General features: G+C 35.0%; 1 protein-coding gene across 7 annotated transcripts in view; it reads left to right on the top strand.

Annotated features, from left to right (window-relative positions):
• Window positions 1-21967, top strand: part of CACNA2D1 (calcium voltage-gated channel auxiliary subunit alpha2delta 1) — a 482620-nt gene that overhangs the window by 436484 nt on the left and 24169 nt on the right. For 4 of the 7 annotated variants that reach the window (XM_039218421.1, XM_039218416.1, XM_039218418.1 and 1 more), the window contains 11 exons: window positions 2786-2862; window positions 4099-4119; window positions 4760-4820; window positions 11268-11365; window positions 14354-14441; window positions 15485-15547; window positions 16167-16270; window positions 17148-17234; window positions 18580-18647; window positions 19239-19277; window positions 21274-21345. In XM_039218421.1, the coding sequence (XP_039074352.1) occupies window positions 2786-2862; window positions 4099-4119; window positions 4760-4820; window positions 11268-11365; window positions 14354-14441; window positions 15485-15547; window positions 16167-16270; window positions 17148-17234; window positions 18580-18647; window positions 19239-19277; window positions 21274-21345 (778 nt within the window). The remainder of the gene's footprint in view (window positions 1-2785; window positions 2863-4098; window positions 4120-4759; window positions 4821-11267; window positions 11366-14353; window positions 14442-15484; window positions 15548-16166; window positions 16271-17147; window positions 17235-18579; window positions 18648-19238; window positions 19278-21273; window positions 21346-21967) is intronic. The other 3 variants (XM_039218422.1, XM_039218419.1, XM_039218417.1) reach the window with 1 other exon arrangement.

The raw sequence follows: 21967 nt of genomic DNA, 5'->3' as shown, positions 1-21967 counted from the left end.
ATGTGCTTTCTGACTTTTTTTCTTACACGAACAAATTCTAAGTTAGAAAAAAACTCAATCCCTTTAACCCTGACAATGAGTCAACACTGATAGCAGTCATACTTTGAGGGTATTTTAAATTGTCATTATAACTTGCTTACATGTGTTTATAAGTCTCACAAGTGCCCCCTACCTTCGAAGTCTTTCCCTACCACACACAGTGATGGGACCCAGCGTGGCCAGATTGATACCCCAGTTCTGAGTACATCACTCCTTGTTCACAAACATTTAGTCCTCTTTCCGTTTTCCTCCAAGTTACATTTGGACTTCCAAGGCAGGTATTCTCACCTCCTGATTCTATCCCATCCACTCTGCCTGTCCCGCCTTTCACCACCTCCTCATGTAGCCACTGTTTTCTGAATATCCCCGACTTGCCCACTTCATCATGTTTTCCAAACATTTGCTGACCATATCTACAACTGTGGCCCGGATTCAGCCTATTTTCGCTATAAGTACTTCCCTGAGTCGCTGTATAAATAAATTCACAAACAACAATGGAGAAAATATTACATCTGTGTTAAAGGGGGGAAACTGGCATGTTTTGATTTGCTGAATGAAATACCAAATTTCATGTAGTGACTTCTGTTTTCTGAAGCCTTGATGTAATTTAGGTGTTACTGTTTGAAATATAGTAAGTAATGATTTTAATAGAATGCTCTCTTTTTTATTGATAAATTTAGTTTCATAGAGACAAATGATTGAGTTGAAAAGTACGTTACATTCCATTGAACTCAGTTAACCATGTTTCTGTGAGTCACAAAAACATTGCATGGACTCTCTCATCCACCTGGTGGCTGCTGGCTTTATGAGGCTTTAATCTCTAGGAGAAAATAAAGCAGCCTTGGTCTGTTGATTTTATATGGAGGGAGACGGCAAACACTGCATATGACAACATCATTGACTCAAAATGTTGGTCAGGATTTTATCTGCAATAGGTTGAAGAACTAACTGTTGCCTTGAGATGGAAATAAATTAAGCGTAACTGTATTTTTCTATAAAATGAGGTGTAGCTCTTAAGAACAACCTAAGACGTGAAGGCCAATAAAAGGCGTATTTGATATGTCAGTTTTGAAACTTATCTGTGTTCCTCATGAGTTTCAACGCTATTTTTATGGTACGTGAGATGTAACCCAAGCTTAGAGAGTGACACTGTAGCAGCTACATGATATAACGTTATCGGTTTTAATTAGAAGTTTCTCTTAGCAATAAATGCTGATGGAGCAATAAAAATGTCCTAATTTCCCTTGAGAGGAATTTCTAGGAGACAGTCTTCAAATGCTCAGTAATTCTACTCTACATCTTATAAATGGCAAGTGAATCATGAAAGGTCATCTTGCTTTCAGACTAATTGCACTGCTTATTTTAATTTTAATCTCTGCCTCCACTTAAAGGAAGTTACCTATAAAATGAATGGGGAGATATTCATTAAATCTACATAACATTTTATTTCTCTGACCTTTTCCCCATAAGGACAGTCTATGAATTACTTAATGAAGGAGAAAGATTTGGGAATTGGAGGTAACCAGCATCCACTCATTTTGCTATCTTGACTGCAAAATTAAATTGTAGGAAATAAACCCTTTTTTTTTTTTCCTCTTTGTGTTTTTAACATATATATTCATAAGGAAAACCTGGAATTTTATATTTTGTCCTGTTCTGTACTGTTCTTAGAAAAAGCAGATCATGAAACTATTCTTGGGCATTCTTCTCAAAAGCTTGGGAAACATGAGGCTTGAGTGATTTAAAGGGATATCTGCCAATACATAGAAATACTCAGGAACCTAGAAATGCACACTTTTTCCTGTGCATTGCTAAATTTTAGATTCAGTCTAAAAAACAAGTGCTGAATGAGTCACTTGGTCACATTAATCACACATCAATTTTGAAAATACTTAGATCACTGGGAATCTTCCTCTGTCCTCATTTTTTTGCCCTTAGTTCTGAAGTTTCCTTCTGTACTAAAGCACAGCAAAGGTTATTTGTAACTGTAAATGTGAATATGAAATTATTAGTTATGTCCTACACAAATATAGTAGTCATTTCAGAGGTGGAAGAATTACACATATGCACTTGTGTTATTTGAAACTGAATACTATTCAAGTATTCTGACCCCTTTTATATTTTGTAGGAATAACCCATTGAATGAGCAGGCAGCCTTAGTGCTATGAAGTAATCTGAATTTTCTTATCAGCTGACACTAGGGAGTTTGCCTAAAGAGGAGAGTCTTAAAACAGCCAGTATATCACCCCTCAAAGGGGTTTATTTCAGATGATTTTATGCATTGTCTAGTAAAAATGATAGTACCATTTGTAATTTTTAAATAGCATACATTTGCTACAGAGCATTTTAGTGTAATGCTTAATTCATGAAGGGGTATCCAGTTAGTGTAATATTTATTTTCTTTAAACATAACCGTCATATCTTTTTGAACACTCAAAGTATTTCAGTACACTTTTCTGAAAATACGGTGCACATGACATTTCTTTCTCGGTGAGTTCATGGGCACATTCTGTAGCTTATTTTCCTTGGCGTCTCTTCTGATTCCCTACAAGGTAGAGAACTGGATGACCCTGGAAGGCAAGACCGGATTAAGTACTCTACTTACTGAATGCATTTTCCTGTCACAGTAATAGGTCTCTTCTTTCCCATGAGGAAGATCTTTGGATTATCCATTAACTGGATGTGTCTTTTTTTTTTTTTTTTAAGTTGTTTGTTTGTGTTTATGCTTCTCTTGTTTCTATTGCAGTTTGGCCTTGGTATTACCAACCTACAGTTTTTACTATATAAAAGCCAAAATAGAAGAGACAATAACTCAGGCCAGATGTAAGTACTTCAAAGCAACCCCAGAGTCTACTTATCTCTAAGTATCAGATGTATAAATCTGTCTAGATTTTAGAATGTCCAAGGCCTATACATTTTAGTAGGTGTTACTACCAAATCTACAGCAATGATTCTAACCCATTCCAAACATGCAAGGAACAAGAAATATTCTACGTGGATAGAATATGAGCAGGTACCCAGTCTCACTGGCATCCCCACCATCTTACCCTGCCTTGCTTTGTGCTCATAGAATCATTGCAGTGCTGTGTCCTCTGTCGCTGTCATTTGAAGGGTCTGCTAGCTAGTGCAAAATGTTTCACATAGTCTCTACTCTGGCACTGTGCTAATAAAGCATTATCCCTTTTTTCTTTTTTTTTCTCTTTTTTTTGTTTTGCGTTTGGCAAGAATAATATTGTGCTCCACATCTACTTTGTATGAATAAATGAAATTGCTTTGGCTTGGCAATTAACTTCCTCCTCATAATTCAAATTAATGTCTTCAGTAAATCGAATTATTTTTTTAAAGCATCATTTGGAATGTGGAGTAATTATTAACATTAGTGCATATTTCAAGTCATTATTAATCTTTGTTTTGGGTGACTACATTTAGTAAAGTAAAATGACCATCATATCCTTTGCGCATCACTTATTACTAACAACTTAAATTTGCTGTTATGATAAGTAAAAAACATTATGTTGTATATACCTTTTACATCTGACCTTAAGTAAACTACCATTTCTCTCATTCCCTTGTCAGTTCTTTTTTGCTCTCTGCAATCCTCACCCTCATTATGCTAATTTATACTTTGATATTTACACTTTCACTTGATAGATAGATATGATGGTCTTTTGACAACCAGCAACTTTGCATGAGCTAGTTCTTCACTCGGTAAATGACGGGATGACTAGTTGGTCTTTGACGGTTGGTAAATGCTTCTGATTGAATACAGAGTAACATCATTGGTTTCACATCCGCGTTAAACACTTTGCAAATTAGACCCTTGAAATAACCACAGTACAGAGAAGATGCTCTAGTAATAATTGACAGGATATACCTTCCAGTCTTCAAAAAGATGTCTTTTTTTTTCCAGACTACAGCTGTTCATAAATAAACCTTTGATCTATGCACAATATTTTTATTCAAGAAAGGCATTGAATAAAATATTGTTTGTGACCCCCTTTGCTTTACCCTCTTTTTTTTTTTGTTTCCCTGCTTTCTCTTTCTGATGGATTTTCACAGCAAAAAAGGGCAAAATGAAGGGCAAGTATTTTCTTGTTGCTCAATTTCTTTGTTTAGTACACTTGGCATTTCCAATGATATTTCCATTCCTATTGGATATTATCCTCTGTGCTTCTCATCTGCTAGATTTTCCTCCACGATCACTCAAACCTTAGCAGCAAAAAAAGGGGGAAAGAATATGCTTGTATTTCACATTCAGGTTTTTTCTGAGGCTTAAATACTTGTGTGTTTGTATGCTTCCTCTTACTAACTTACATCTAATATGAAAAACGACATTGATGAAATCATTTATGAAATCATTTTTTACCATAATACTGATAAAAATTTTATGTTGACATTTTAAATGAAATAACTGATGCAACATTGATATAAAAGATACCTTGGTTATGGTAGGTTAGTAAATGGGAAACTTAAAAGACATGGCATTTTTTTCTCATATAACTGTTGTAATTTGTGTTTTGAAATTAAAATGTATTTTGTAATTATACTATGAAGTATTATTGAAGACCTTTATGTTCATTGATGTGATTCAATTTAGGATATAAGTACTTTGGGTTTTTTTTTCTTAATAGGTTATCATGCTAATGCCTTCCTATTGTCATAGAAACTCAGAATGCCTATTATGGATGGCTTATCTAATCCTGTAATGTTGTCTTTGCAGATTCAGAAACACTGAAGCCAGATAATTTTGAAGAATCTGGCTACACATTCATAGCACCAAGGTTGGTTTTGTTTTATACATATTTTTTTTTTTTTTTTTTATTTCTAGGAGAGAGAGAGAGAGAGACAGCGTGAACAGGGGAGGGTCAGAGAGAGGGAGTCACAGACTGAAACAGGCTCCAGGCTCTGAGCTGGCAGTCAGCACAGAGCCCGACGCGGGGCTCGAACCCACGAACCGCGAGATCATGACCTAAGCGAAAGTCTGACACTTAACCGACTAAGCCACCCAGGCGCCCCATGTTTTATACATATTTTTATAGCCTGTGTGGATGGGTAAGTCTTCAGTAACAGTTCTAAGTCAGTCCCATGCCAAATTATGAAACCAAGGGAAGCAATAACTTTAAAAGTGAAACAGTATTCTATTCATTCTATTCATTCACTCAGTAAGCAAATACGCTGGCCTAAGCAGTGTTCTGATTCAGGCACACAACAGTGAATAAGATAGATGTAGACTTTGCTTGTATTGGAAATAACAGTGCATTCATCAGTTATGAAGAACTGGGTATTTGCATTTGTGAATACACACACACACACACACACACACACACACACCATGATGTAGATTATGCCATAATCCCCACCACCTATTTGACTCATTCCCCCACCCACCTCCCTTCTAGACACCATCAGTTTTTTCTCTATAGTTAAGAGTCTGTTTCTCTGTTTGTCTCTTTCTTTTTTCCCCTTTGTTTCTTAAATTCCACATATGAGTGAAATCAAATGGTATTTGTCTTTCTCTGATGAATTTATTTTGCTTAGCATCATACTCTAGCTTCATCCATGCTGTTTCAAATGACAAGATTTCATTCTTTTTTTTGACTAATAACCTATTGTCTATATATACCACATATTCTTTATCCATCAGTCAAAGGACACTTAAGTTATTTCCATAACTTGACTATTGTATTTAATGCTGCAGTAAAAATTGGGGTGCATGTATCCCTTTCAATTAGAATTTTTGGATTCTTTGGGTAAATACCTAGTAATGCAGTTGTTGGGTTGTAGGGTAGCTCTGTTTTTAACTTTTTGAGGAACCTCCATACTGTTTTCCAGAGTGGCTGAACCAGTTTGCATTCCCACCAACATGTCTTGTTTCTTGTGTTGTTGATTTTAGTCATTCTGACAGGTGTGAGGCCATATCTTATGGTAGTTTTGATTTGCTTTTCCCTGATGATGAATAATATTGAGCATCTTTTTGTGTGTCTGTTGACCATCTGGATGTCTTCTTTGGAAAAATGTCTACTCATATCTTCTGCCCAATTTTTAATTGGATTGTTTTTTGGGGTGTTGAATTGTATCAGTTCTTTATATATTTTGGATACTAACCCTTTATCAGGTATGTCATTTGCAAACATCTTCTCCCATTCTGTAGGTTATCTTTTAGTTTTGTTGATTCCTTCTGTCACTGTGCAGAGGCTTTTTATTTTGATGAAGTCCTCGTGGTTTACTTTTGCTTTTGGTTCCCTTGCCTCAGGAGACCTATCTAGAAAGAAGCTGCTAGGGCTGTGTTCAAGAGGTTACTACCTGTGTTCTCTTTTAGTGATGGTTTCATGTCACATTTAGGTCTTTCGTACATTTTTGAATTTGGTTTTGTGTATGGTGTGAAAAAGTGGTCCAGTTTCATTCTTCTGCACGTATCTGTCCAGTTTTCCAAGCACCATTTGTTGAGGAGACTGTCTTATTTCCTTTGGATATTCTGTCCTGCTCTGTCAGAGATTGGCCATATAGTTGTGGCTTCATTTCTTTGTTTTCTGTTCCATTGATCTATTTGTCTGTGTGCCAGTACCATACTGTTTTCATTACTGTAGGTTTATAATATAACTTGAAGTTCAGAACTGTGATGCCTCCAGCATTGTTTTTCTTCTTTCCTTAGTTCTTGATTCACACTCTATAGCAGACACCTATAATACTATTCAAATTAACATAATTCTCTTAATCTAGGCTAAACTATTAAAGAATATAGATTCAGAATTGTGTATTATTAATTTCTCACACTTTATACTTCTTAAATTGCTGTAAGAACCCACAGACAGCTCATAAAATTAAAGAGTAACTCAAACTAATATTTTTAAAGATTTAATGTTTGTATATTTTTGTGAGAGAGGCATAGAGTGTGAGTGGGGAGCAGTAGAGGGAGACAGCATCCGAAGCAAGCTCTGAGCTGTCAGCACAGAACCTGACATGGGGCAGAGGCTTATGAACCATGAGTTCTTGACCTGCGTCAAAGTCAGACCCTTAACCGACTGAGTCACCCAGGCACCCTTCAGACTAAGTTTCATTTCATCATAAGGATATCTGAGGTTTTGGTCGTTCTTAAAAAGAGAGAATACATGTAACATGCATCTCTGTTAAAAAAGCATATTCATGGCTTCATGAGTGATTCTGCCCTTCATGAGATTCTCCTGCCTGAATTTCCTTCTGCGTATCTGCCAAACTCTGCTGCCTTTGTTCTCATCCAGGCCCATGCTTTCTCTTTACTTAAACTGGTGCAGCTGTTTCCTACTTGATCTCTCTGATTCCCCAAATCCCCCTTTACTTCCAATCTGGTCTCATTTCTGTAACTGGAGAGAGTTTCTAGAATGTGAATAAAATTATGTTTCCTGTCTGCTAAATATGAACCAATAGCTCACTAGTGTCCTGGTGATAATCTCTACTTTATATCAGAGCTTTAAACTGCCCTTAGTAGGTACCAGTTAACAGTGTGGTCCATATACATACTGCAGACTGCCTGCTTTATACAAAGTTTTAGAACACAGCCATACTTGTTGGATGATGAACTGTCTGTGACTGCTTTCACTACAAAGGCAGAGTTGATTAGTTGTGGTATAGATCTTATAGTCCATAGAGTCTGAATCATTTATTATCTGGCCCTTAGAAAAAGTTTGCCAACCTCTCTAAATTCCAACCACACTAAACTTCACTCAGTTCCTACATGGGTCTATTTTTTTTCCCTCTTCTGATCCTCTCATTTTCTCTTTTGTTCTGGACTGTACACATCCCACCCCTTCTCAAACCCCAACTTCAAAGCTCCTTGATCTAGAATTTTTTTCCCCATCTTCACTGGATTAGACATCCTTGCTGATTCCTTCATAGAATACTGTATTTCTTTTACTAGAGCACCTGCCCATTTAATGTCACTTACTTTTCCCCAAAAAAGCTACATCTAAACCTGTTTGACTTACCTACCATTCAATACCCATCATCACATCCATTGCCTGACACACAGTAGGTGCTGAATAAATACATTTAGTGCCTGTAGAATCTATAAATATGTAAACAGTATTTAAAAAATCATTAATAATACCTGCAGTCTTACCGCTTTGTCAATATAAGTAACTATCTTAAACTGCTAAAACCAGTTTTAGCTAGAAAGGAGAATATTAAAGACAGAACAGTATGCCACAAAATAAGAAGAGTTTGAAATTACATGTGCTATATTGATAAGACTCTCTTTCCATCTCAGATTGGTATTTTCTCTAGGAAGCCTCTTCATCTCTCCCAATTATTGAATAGTAGACCACGCGGACTGGCTTTCTGAGCTTTACTGTTAGACATTGTGGAAAATATGGTAGAAGTCCTGGTACTCAGAGGGAAGATAAACATATATCTCAGTTCTGGTTCCCAATTTCTAAAAAATAATTGTTCACTTCAGCAAGGATTAATGTATGAACCATTCTTGTGTTATGGACTGAAAGAGCAGAATTTGCCCATGTGTTTAGGGAAGGAGTATATAGAGAGACAGGAAGAAGGGTTAGAGTTTTTGGGACAAACCAATGAATGTCCACCTCAACTAATGTGGTAAGCCCTTTACATGAATGATTATATTTACTGCGCCAGTGAACTCTATAATAAATTATTAGTAATATCTCATTTTACCGATTAGGTAATTTCCTTGCTATTTTATGATCAAAGTATGAACACTGATTATCAAATTCTGATCTAAGAAGAATATCCACTACCTCTGAGTAAAATATAAATGCATAGAGCATTATTCCTACCTTTAAAAGACAAGCAGTCAAAGAGATGAAAAGTCCAGTGACACCTGGTGGCTCAGTTGGTTAAGTGTCCAACTTCAGCTCAGGTCATGATCTCACAGTTCATGGGTTCAAGCCCCATGTCGGGCTCTGTGCTGACACCTCAGAGCCTGGAGCCTGCTTCAGGTGCTGTGTCTCCCTCTCTTTCTGCTCCTTCCCCATTCACACTCTGTCAAAAATAAACATTTTTTAAAAATTTCAGAAAAAAGAGAGAAATAGTCTAAAACATGGAATAGTTTTGCTTTTTATCAGAAATGAGAAAGGCATTTCAAAGAAGATAATAGAATGAGAAAGAAATAATAGTATATGATATCTATAATTAAATACCAATTGTGGGAAGAAGTTCATTTTAGCTCTGTTGATAATGAAATGAGTAAAAATTATGCAACCTTTCTAAACTGAGCCTCTAAACTAAAAATTTCCACCAACTGAAGGTGGGGTTTTTTGTTTTTTGAAGTTCTGACATTTTACTGCTCTTCACTCTCTGATGCTTTATACATATACACATATCAAGGATATGTGTATGTGTATATATATGTGTGTGTGTGTGTGCGTGTATATATATATATATCCTTGCATCTCAAGTGCTTTTCTGTGTGTGTGTGTGTATGCGTGTATATATATATATATCCTTGCATCTCAAGTGCTTTTCTGTCTTCAATATTTGATTATCCAGTCTGTTATATGAACCTCATTATAATAATGACAAACTTACCTTTATGTTGCTTGATTTTTATCCTCAGTTTCTAAAATAGTTGGGATAGCATTTCTCAAAGCACAGTTCTCACAACCCATGGGTTCCAGAGGCCCTTTCAGAGAACACTCCAGGTCAAAGCAGTTTTTGTAACAATATGAAATGATGTTTGTCTTTTTCTTCATGTTGACATTTTCACTGACACTATAAAAGCTGTGATGAGTTGATACCGTAGCAGAATTCAAGGCCCTGGCACTAAAGGATGCTGGTAGCCATCATCATCTTTATAGCCAGGCATCTGCATTAGGGAAAAGCTCATTTCACTGTAAAATATCCTTGATGGAAGCAGTAAAAATTGTCTTTTAATACTCAGTGAGATGAAATGGAAGTTCTGCATTCCAGAGTACTTGGCCATCTCAAAGAAAAGCACTTGTGTGATCGAATTTAGAGATGAAATAGATGGCTTTTTACTCTTTTTCAATAAAAGATTGTATTTAACAGAATGCCCTGGGTATTTTCTCAATAATCAGTCATGTAAGGCTTTCACTTTGTAGACAGCAACTGACTGTTGCTAATGACAAAATCTGTGCTTTGTCAGAATTTGGGCCATCTGTATTTAGTGTTTCCCAGGAGTTTGAGACTTGTCTGGTGAGACCAGTGATGACAGTATTGAATGGGAATTTTCAGATTTAAAATGAAAAGAATCAGCAAATTGTTCAATCATCAGTTTACGATGTTACAAAATCAGATTCATTTTTTTAAGGTTTTTTTTTTTTTTTTTTTTTTTTTTTTTTGAGAGAGAGAGAGAGATTGCGAGAGGGGAGGGGGAGAGAGAGATGGAGACACAGAATATGAAGCAGGCTCCAGGCTGTGATGTGTCAGCACAGAAGCCAATGTGGGGCTCGATCTCCTAAGTGGTGAGATCATGACCTCAGCTGAAGTCAGACGCTGAACTACCTGAGCCACCTAGGCACCCCAGAAAATCAGATTCATTTAAAGTGTAAGACAGTGCATTGAATTTTAATGTAACAGTAGAAAAAGTGCCTAGTTTCACATTCCATATTACTACCAAGACATTACTCATTAGCAAGATTTGGTGTAGCAAGATTTGGTGTATTCTTTTCCAAAAAGAATAGCCACAGCATCTGAGAAGAGCATTAAAATAATTCAGTCTTCTCCCACTGCATATCTGTATGAGATTATTTTCTTTTTGGGCCCAAATTGAGTCTTGCAGCTGACTGTATGCAGAGACGTACTTGTTTTCTATTGAGTCAGGAATTAAAGACATTGGCTAATAGGTAAACCAATGCCACTTTTGTTTACTAGGTTATTTTTTAAATACAATACTTTTTCATATAAATGTTAATATATAATGGATTTATTCTTCATGTTTAGTGAATAATAAATTTCTCAATTTCCATATGAAAACTCCAAATATGCAACATAAAATGAGAATAGAAGATTAAGAACGAAAGCTAATAATGTTTATTAAGTGCCTGTTGTCCAGAGCGCGAGTCCTTAATATTAGGTACACCACTCATCCTTAAGTCAAAGTATTGTTTAATCAGAGATGAGGAAATGGAAGTCAGAAGAAATTAAACAGGCTGCAGAGACCTGTTTTAGCAAATAGTAAAAAAAAAAAGTTTTCACTTCCTATGAAGGCTGTGTACTTTTCTAAAGTTGTGACATTCGTAGCTAATATCCTACAATTTTTTTTCCAGAGATTACTGCAATGACCTTAAGATATCAGATAATAACACCGAATTTCTTTTAAATTTCAATGAGTTTATTGACAGAAAAACGCCAAACAACCCATCTTGTAAGTATACACCCAATATACAATAATCTCCAAAGTGGTCAGATCTTGGTACAGATTAGTGTGTTCGTATCCTGGTTTATTTATTTACTTCATAAAATTTTAATTGGTAAATGGTAACAATTTGGCCTTTTATATATTAAAGAATGTTTCTTTCACTGTAAAGTAAAATCAGATTTTCAAAGCCAAGTATTAGATACCTGCAAATGCTTCAGTTTAAGTAAGACTGTAAATTTGCTACTTTCAAATTTCTTAAATAAATTTTCCATTGAATTTTTGTTGCTATCTAGAAGAATGCATACAACATTTATAAGTGTATCTCTATCCTCCAATTTATATGAACAGTTTTAAGATGAAGAGAATGAAAACAAGGTACAAATAAAAATATGTCGGTCTGTGGTGTCTTTCATCCTGACATTCTATTTGGATCACCGTTAACTTTATAGTGTAAAAAAGTACGCTTCTATCATTTTTCATTTTATGAAGTAAATTAAGAGTAAATAAAAATGTTAACAATTTGTCTTTAACCAGTACCTCTGTCTTTCAGGGAAATTTACATCATTGATACTATAAAACATTATAGAGGTTAATGGTTTCTTGGCATTTACTCATTTAAAATCTTACCTATGTTTTCTTCCTAAAAATATCCTATAAAAAATTAGTAACAGTAAAAGATGTACTGAAAATGGGCAATGAGAGGAAAACCAACTGTTTGGCAAAAATTACCTTAGTAAATAAAATTTTTTTTAAAAAAGTAACCATAACTGACTTTTTTGTCCTTTCTTCCATCTCCCTTCATCTTCCATCCCTCTCATTCTTCTCCTATGTTTTTCTTTTTTAAACTATTTTTCCTTTCTATCAGGAGGGGTTAAACAAAGCACTTGCTTCATTACAAGAGGTGAACTGAAGCATCTCTCAAATTTAAATTTATCTCATAAAAAGAAGTAACTTCCTAGCCTTGCTAACATTAGCTCCCAAAGCTAGAGTTAGGTAGAGAAGGTCTACATGGATCATGACTGGATAGGAGTGTTTCCATACCTTTCTGCTTAGTGTCAGCTCAGTCTGACTGAGCCAGACAGAGCCTTTCCACTTTTCTTTCAGTATATAATGGCGTTCCCAAGAAAGAGCTGACATAATGTTAATGAATATTCCTTTAATTGGATGCCTTTATGGACACCTTGGTGGCTCAGTCTGTTAAGTATTTATTTGACTCTTGATTTTGGCGCAGGTCATGATCTCCCGGTTCCTGAATTCGAACTCCATGTTGAGCACTACACTGGCAGTGCAGATTGAGATGCTCTTTTTTTTACTTCTCTCTCTGCCCCTCCCCTGCTCATGCACTTTGTCTCTTAAAACAAATAAATAAATTGACAAAAATATTAATTGGATGCTACCTCCTAGGAAAGTATAAATATGTTGAAACAAAAATACTTTCAGTATCACCGTGCTAATATCTGTATTAATGTCTCTTCTCCCATGTCTTCATTTCCCTTCATGCTTTTTATCAACCTTCCTTATGATCCAATAGGAAATACTTGTGGTGCTTAGATAGCCATTTGAAGTGTTGAGATTTTATTGAATTTTTAATTATAAAAAGGTAGTAGCTATAAAATATATTTTCCTCTGACAATGTTATATATTATAATTTTCTCAATCATATTTTAGCTCATGTTATCAAATAATATATAAAAGTAAAAGTATCAGTGCTTGAAATCTAAATAGTTTCTTTTAAAGTGGGTTGGGTGATTTTAATTGTGCTTATGGAAGTACTTAATCCAACAGTAAAACTACAATTGTCACCATTTATGTTCATTTATTACCTAAATGTTTAAGCAACAGAGCCTGTCCCCTTCTTCATACCCCTCTTTATTTTTGAACTATTCTCATAATGAGATTTTGTGTGTGTAAAACGGTAAAGCTGAATACTGATAATCTGTTTATGTATTATATGCAGCAGGGGCCATATTTCAAGACACATTTTAAAATTACAGTATAATTAAAACATGAATGAAATTATGAAATTGCTTGCAACAGTGATTTATGCCACAAATTAGAATGATGGCTTCATTTCTTTTACCTAAAAAGATTTGCAGCAACTAAATTACATCATTCACTTTTCAAATGGACTGTTTTTGAAATTGATTCATTCACTGACATAATGAAAACAGTTCCTAAAATGAAGTCTAAAATGTGGATTAAATTAAAAAATCAACTAAAATATTGTCCAGTCTACTCCCCTCCTTTTGCAGTAATATATATTAAGAAGACCACATATTCCTTACCTGGACAAAATAAAATTTTTTCGTAAATGTGAGGTTTCAGTATTTGTAGGTTATTAGAGTTTTGTGGGCTTAAAACAGAGGACCAAATGAAATGAAAGAAGGTGAAGCTTTTTGTTTAAGAGTATGTATTAATTGACCCTTGGTCATTGCGTTCTGCCCCTCCATTACCTTTGGACTTGGGCTATTTTATTCTTTGGTTATTCCAGAAATGACACTCTGAAGCCAGCAGATTCCAAAAGCCAGTCTTAAAATACTGCCGGTCTGTGTTTAAGTTATTCAGTTCTTTCGCCAAAGCAAATAAAAAACTATATATATTACGTAGTGTTACATTTATATATAAAATTGGTCATTTTTTATGGTAGCTTGGGATCACCATACTCACCTATTAAAAAAAAGAGAGAGAGGAAATGTATTTCTTTTATTTCCTTAATGTTTTCTGACTGGCATATTTCACCTATCTTTTTGATATAGTTTACAAACTAATTTTCTTTTAGAATTGGCTTTTCTATTAATTCTGGCCAAAGCCTGAAAAATGTGAGGCGAGATGAACAAAAATGTGCAGAAAATTAATATTGGATGTATTTATAAATTCATAGATATATTATCCACTGTAAATTGCTTTTTACAAGTAGAGAGTATGTTTGTTTCATTATTATCCTAATGAAAAAACAATGTGGATATAATTGAGGCTATCCTTTTTCTCTGTTAGGTAACACGGATTTGATTAACAGAGTCTTGCTGGATGCAGGGTTTACAAATGAACTTGTCCAAAATTACTGGAGTAAGCAGAAAAACATGTAAGTATTTTTTCCTATTTATATATATATATATATCCATCTGTTTCACTGAGAAATTTTTGGAAAATTGGGCTCAGAAATTTAAATTTTACTCTTTAATAACAATTTCTTGAGAAAAATATCTTGCAATTGTTGACAACTTGCCTTTCCAGTTGTGGATGTGTGTCAGGACTAACATCTGCCATTACTTATCTTTCGACGCTTACACACCGCAGTGTGAACAAACCATGCTTAAAAAGGCTTGTTTCTGTGCGTTTCTGTGTTTGTGATAAAATAATGTTTCTAGTGAATTGGACTTTTAATAACACTACTATACACCCAGTCAGCAAATTGAGAAATCGGATAATTCTCATTTACCGTCTCTTCTCCACCCCATTTCCAGTCAACTACCAAATGCTAAATACGTCTTCTAACAATGTTGTCCTGTCTTCTTCAGATCCAAGTTCATAACTCCCCATTTCTAAGAAATCACAGCAACTGCTTATTCTGTCTTTAGGGATTCTGATTCCTCTACCCACACCCCCATTCTGTTCTCCATAGGACTCCCCCCGGCCCATCTCACTCTTAAAATGCAGTTCCAGTTTCAGGATAAAGGTGAAGCTCTCCAGCGTGGATTTCAAGGTCATTCAAGAGCTGACCACTCTTAAGAACCATGTCCTTAAAACTTTACTTTCTATAGCTTCTCACCTTGTCTTCTGTTTTTATAACACCAAATACTTAACATTCTTTACTAGCTTTCCCTTAACATCCAGTCTTGGCTCTACGCGTAACATCTTCCTGCTGTCTCTGTCTCCTCTGCTAATTCCATCTTCAAAATGTGGCCTTATTCTTCCTTACTGTGAAGGGGCTTCATTAAGCGTTCTCCCTTTATTTCTTAGATATCTGCAACATTAAAGCATAGTTTGCATATATTGATATATTTACTTTGTCTTCCTTTATGTTAGGAACTCATTTTATTTCTCTTTGTATCATCAACACCTATATTATTATCTTACCAAGAGTACGAGAAATAAAAAATTGCCTTCTTCTGTCTTCTGTTTTAGCAAGGGAGTGAAAGCACGGTTCGTTGTGACTGATGGTGGGATTACCAGAGTTTATCCCAAAGAGTAAGTTCAAATAACATCTGTAGAAATCAGTGCACTACAAGTCTACTCTGAGGGTGTGCACGTTACTTTATAAGGAAGCCATTCTATATAGAAACTGATTATTAGAGTAAAATGGAGACATTTAACATTATTTACATTATTAAAATATCCTATTTCTTTAAAAATGCTATTATATGATTATTCAGTGACACTTTTGGATATTTATTCCAAAATCTAAGAGACATTAAATGAGATTTTTTTCTCTTTGTAGACACAAGCAAACCTAAATGAACGTAAGGGTTATAGCCTATTGGCAATGTTTTCATAGCACCTCATTGTTCTCACTGTAGTCAGAGACAAGATCCATTGATGATCTCCAGAATAGTCTGTAATCTGTGGTGGGGAGGTTTATTACTATTGATTGACCTATTAACTGACTTGTACATAATTACCTGGATGGTAAAACTGCAGAGTAAAACCAAGAGCTTTTTCTGACCCTTATTATCTATTCTATGATGATATATTGCTTATTAATGAGTATCATTAGATGTAGACATATCTGTAAAATTCCATAATTTTACAGAAAAATAAGTTATCAGGCAGATTCAAGAATAAAAATGATGAGCCATTTCCTCCTTAGGGCTGGAGAAAACTGGCAAGAAAATCCAGAAACATATGAGGATAGCTTCTATAAAAGGAGTCTCGATAATGACAACTATGTTTTTACTGCTCCCTACTTTAACAGTAAGTATTACTTGGAATTCAGCTATCCTCAATTTCTTTTTTTAATAAATTAATTATTGTTACTTCCTGCTTTCCCCAATAACCATACACTTTAATAATAATTGCTCCAAGCAGTCCTTATTAAGTATATACTTTATGTGTGACATTGAAAGGACAGAAGCTTCCAGTTAGTTGTGGAGGTAAAGTGCACACACAGGGAACAGTCATCCAGTAATGTAGATATAACATATCAACAGGTATACGTAATGCGTAGAAACATATGTAGATAATCCCTCATTTCACAAACTGTAAATCTATTAATGTATAATGACTTTTAAAAATGTCATTAATCAGTTGAGTCAGTTTTAATTAAATATATTACTCATGAAAATTATCAGTAGCCCACATTTTAAAATAGCTTATTGGATTCTTTGCCCAAAGCTTTCTAATTTAATCTCTGGGCCTCTCTGGGGGTAGGTGTTATTCATCCTCATTTTTACAAAAGGGAAAACTAAAGTTCAGAGAATCTTGTCCAGGGACTGAGGTCTAAAATGCAAAGGCTGTTTGGGGTTCTGCGATCCATCTGGAATTTCCACCTAACTTCAGCAGCCTGTGCAATCTGTTAGCAAATGTCAGGAAGCAGAGATTTGGCCTGCACCCATTTATGTTGTGGAAGTGGTTGCAGACAGGCTGACTAACTGACATCCCACGGATACTCCAATGAGCCTGCTCTGTAGAGGAAGATGAGAGAAGACTACACACCTCCTTATGACTTATCTGTACTAGAATACTTATGCAACACATGATCCACCTATTTCTATTAGGAGAAATTATTCACTATTTGATTTATCTAGACCGGTCGGTTTTCCTTTTTTGTTGTTGCCTTCTTTCTTTTCAGAAAGCGGACCTGGTGCTTATGAATCAGGCATTATGGTAAGCAAAGCTGTAGAAATCTATATCCAAGGAAAACTTCTTAAACCTGCAGGTAAGCATATATATTGTATACATACACATGGCCAAAATTAAATGTGACCTAATATTTCTAGTAAAATCTCACAGGAAGGCCACCAGAAAGCTTTAAGCAAAATAAAGACAAAGACAGATAAGGGAATTGTTAAAAAGAAAATACAGTGACCTAGAAGACTGAGGAAAAATAGAATAGATACTACACAGAAGTGAAGGATTTCTTAAGGGTGTATGTGTATACACCGCTGCTCAAATTGATAGGGTCAAATCAAAATTCTACGTGCCAGATTGATCCATCATTTCCACTCAGTAAGTCTGTCCTAAAAGATACTTTGAAAGACACAAAAGGATATGCACCCAAGGATGTGACTATTTGTAATAAGTTAAACATGAAGAGTTAAGTTTCCATCATTGAAGGAAAAGATAAATAAGTTATGGCATATGTATACCATGTGCCAGATATAATGAATTAGGTAAGAACCTTTTTTTTTTTTACATAAAACTACAATAAAATGGAAAAATGACTACTGCCGAAACAAATCAGAAAACTGAGCGTCAATGGGAACTGAAAGTAGGCTGGAGTAAGTGGATGCAATCAAGTAGAATCTTTTTTTCATTGTATATTTCCTATTTGAATGTTTGAGAGAGAGTATATTAGACCAGATTGAAAAGGTCGATAGATTGCCTTCCTGCTCCTGAAGGCCATTTTACCCCTCAGGGGTTCAACTAGAGATTACCTCCAACACTGACTCATTACCTGCTTCCTTCATTCAGTCAATGGCTCATTTACTCACTCACTTTTTCCCCCAGACACTCATTCATTCACTCACCCTCCCATCCACTTATCTATCTATTGGACATACATTTCTCAACCACATGATGCATGCATTGGAGGGGGCTAGGGAAGCTTAACATTCCACCTGAATGACCTCACATTAAAAGACTATTCCTGACACTACCACCTTTTACTTTTTAGCTTATTGTGTATGAGTTAATTGGTGAGGTGGTAGCCAATGAGGAAACTGTGTTGTGAATATAAATGAAAGTTATTTAATAGTGTAAGAGCTGTTAGCAGTACTTTTTAAGGAAAACCCCAAGAAATATAATCTCTGTAATAAATGTTACAGTAAACCCAAATTTAATGCTACTGTATACACTGAAAATTATCATATAGCAAATATTATATGGACATTAAAACTGCAACCTTTTCACTTAAGTCAGCTTTTCAATGTATAGCTGAAATTAATTTCAAGAAATTTAAACATACCTGCTCAGAAATATTCAAATATAAGAGGAAAAATAGATACTAAGAATCAAAGCCACGTTTTTTAATTGTGTCAATTTTTCTTTACATCATTTTTCAGTTGTTGGAATTAAAATTGATGTAAATTCTTGGATAGAGAATTTCACCAAAGCATCAATCAGGGATCCGGTAAGATCTATATTTTTGCTAACATTTATGCTATACTCCATGCCAAATGCAAATAAGAAGAGTAAAAGTAAAATCTTAATTTTGTCAATGTATAATTTTCAGTGCTACTTTAATTAAGCAGAACTATGAATTAATATTTTTGGAAAGACTTGTTCAAATTAGCTGATTAAGAGGAAAAATATTTTGATATTAGAATTTGAAATACTAGTTTAAATAGCTATTACTTGATGGCAGGCTAGACTGTCATTTAATCTCCTTTTTAAAAAAAATTTTTTAACATCTACTTATTTTTGAAACAGAGTGCGAGCTGGGGAGGGGCAAAGAGAGAGAGGGAGACACAGAATCTAAAGCAGGCTTCAGGCTCTGAGCTGTCAGCACAGAGCCTGATGTGGGTCTTGAACCCACAGACCGCGAGATCATGACCTGAGCCGAAGTCGGATGCTTAACTGATTGAGCCACCCAGGCACCCCGTCATTTAATCTTTTATAGTAGATAAATTATTCTAAGATTTCCAGCATGATGATAATGTATCATGAAAATCCTTTCTTTCTATTAAAAATGTGTGGTACTAATTGGATTTTTGTCTTTTAGTGTGCTGGACCAGTTTGTGACTGCAAAAGGAACAGTGATGTAAGAAAAATTTTTAATTTTTAAGTGTAATTTTTTATGTTACTTTTAAGGCTTTAAAGTCATTGATTTAAGTCATTTGATGCAGGAATTTTTATTTTATGAAATTTTGAACTAACTTATAGGTAAGAATTTGAATAAATTCTTTTAATCCCTAGCCATGTTTTTAAAAATATTCACATATTAAGGGGAAAGTATTTTAAAAAGCCTGTTTTAGTATGAACTGTACTCAATCTCAGTTGTGTTGGATTTTCTTTAATTGTCTTTAGCTGTTTCTAAGGGGGAGGTTTCTAACTAAAGTGGCCTTACTGGTTATCAAGGGATTCTTCCCTGTCCTTTGTACTTTCTCTGAATTTGTTTACAGAGTAAATATAGTGATGAGAAAACTTTTTGAGCTCAATTTTGCAATTATGTATTTTTTAAATCAAATTCCACTTACATGGATTGGATTTTATATTGTCTTCTGTTACCTCTATTTCATTCTGAAATATCTTTGCTCAAATGTTAAATATATGGGGGCGCCTGGGTGGCCCAGTCGGTTAAGCATCTGACTTCAGCTCAGGTCATGATCTCATGGTTCATGAGTTCAAGACCCACAGCAGGATCTGTGTTACAGCCTGGAGCCTGCTTCGGATTCTGTGTCTCCCTCCCTCTCTGCCCCTCCCCATTCAAGCTTTTTCTCTCTCGCTCTCTCTCAAAAATGAATAAAAATTTTTAAAAAATGTTAAATATGCTCTAAGAATGATACTACATAAAGTATTCCAGGAATACAAAGGGTGAATTCAACTATTCGCTTCCCAATTTCTTATATGTGTGTGTATATTTCCAAGGCAAACAGTGGGTTCACATCATCTTATTTCTAGTCATGTGAAATTATAAGCCAACAATGTTATTTTTATAATTTCTCCATTTTACGTACATTTTGTAAATAGAGACTATAAAGACTGTTTTGAGAGTCGAGTTTTTAGCAAGCTGCTTCCACATTACGAAAATGGATTCCATATGTCCCCAACTCTGAGAACAATGTTTTTAATTGTCATTTATTACAATAAAAATTACTAAACTGATCCCTATATTTAAACATGGTATAAACTGGGTGGGGATTGATTTCTATCATGAGCATTTTTTTTGTTTTCTGCTTTTACTGTTTATTAATTTTTTAAATGTTTATTCAGTGTTGAGAGAGAGAGACAGAGCATGAATGAGGGAGGGTAGAGAGAGGGAGACAAAGAATCTGAAGCAGGCTCCAGGCTCTGAGATATCAGCACAGAGCCCTGTGCAGGCCTCAAACTTATCAACCACGATACATGACATGAACTGAGATCAGACTTAACCAACTGAATCACCCAGGTGCCCCTGTTTTCTACTTTTAAATTTCAAATTACTCAACCAATTTTATACAAAATATAAGATAGTTATAAATATCCTTAGGCTCCATGTGTTTTTATTTTAGTCTAAAGCACGGTGACTACAGTGCATTTTTAAAGATATTTTTGTCAAAATATTAAGTATGTTTTTATATATTATTAAGTATTTTGGTGCATCCAATTTCCTGGATCATTTAGATGAGCAAAATGTCAAAAAGATTATTTCTGGATTTATCTTATGATTTGTTCAGACTCAGTTGACAGTTGGAAAGGGTAGTGGTGAAATTCTGAGAATTTGAATCTGTGTGTGTCCTTAATTTATGTCATCAGAATCTCTTGAACATAGATCTTTAACTTGAAGGGTTTTTTTCCTATTTTTTTTTGTTATAACAATCTACTGGGACACATGGGTGGCTCAGTTGGTTGAGTATCCGACTCTTAGATTTTTAGCTCAGGTCATGGTCCTGGGACTGAGCCCTGCATTGGGCTCCACATTGATAGCAGAGACCCTGCTTGGGATTCTTTCTCTGTGCCACTCTCCCTAAATATATATATAAAATCATCTATCTGAAATACAGACTGATAATGAAGCCTCCTTATCTTCTCAAAATGTGTTTTTATTATTTTGGTAGGTAATGGATTGCGTGATTCTAGATGATGGTGGGTTTCTTTTGATGGCAAACCATGATGATTATACTAACCAGGTACGTATCACAGTTGAACAAAGTACAGTTTCCAAAGTGTGTTTCCCTGATCGTCATATAAAAGTCCTCAAGCCATTATAGAAATTAATGAGTTGTTGTATTTCTGTCATAAATTTTTAAATGCTAAGCATAAACCTATCAATGAATATATTCTCAATACAGTTTCCTGATATTTATTAGTTGCGTTTCCTTTATAGTAATAACAGTTACTATTAAAACATGTAGTTATATTCTTGAATTCTCAGAAATTGAGAAAATGTTTGCATATTAACTATTAATAATATCTAACTTAATATGTGGCTCCTTTGAACTGATGACGTTTCTATTCCCAAATTTGCAAGTTGCCAGCACATAGGCTATTTGGCTCACACAGGATTTTAAGCAAGTTAGAATGAGTTGCCAACTAATTTCATTTCTGAATCTACATTTCTGGTCTCTCTTTCAAGAGACAAGATCTTGGGGCACCTGGGTGGCTCAGTCTGTTAAGCGTCCAACTCTCAATTTTGGCTCAAGCCCTGATCTCATAGTTGGTGAGATTGGGCTGTGAACTAACAGCATGGAGACTGCTTGGAATTCTCTCTCTCTCTCTCTCTCTCTCTCTCTCTGTCTCTAAGTAAATAAA

The sequence above is a fragment of the Hyaena hyaena genome, unplaced genomic scaffold (assembly GCF_003009895.1).
Source record: "Hyaena hyaena isolate Hyena2069 unplaced genomic scaffold, ASM300989v1 scaffold_761, whole genome shotgun sequence".
NCBI classification, from domain to species: Eukaryota; Metazoa; Chordata; class Mammalia; order Carnivora; family Hyaenidae; genus Hyaena; species Hyaena hyaena.
Note: the sequence above shows the minus strand (reverse complement) of the source record. Positions and strands in the feature narration are given on the sequence as shown.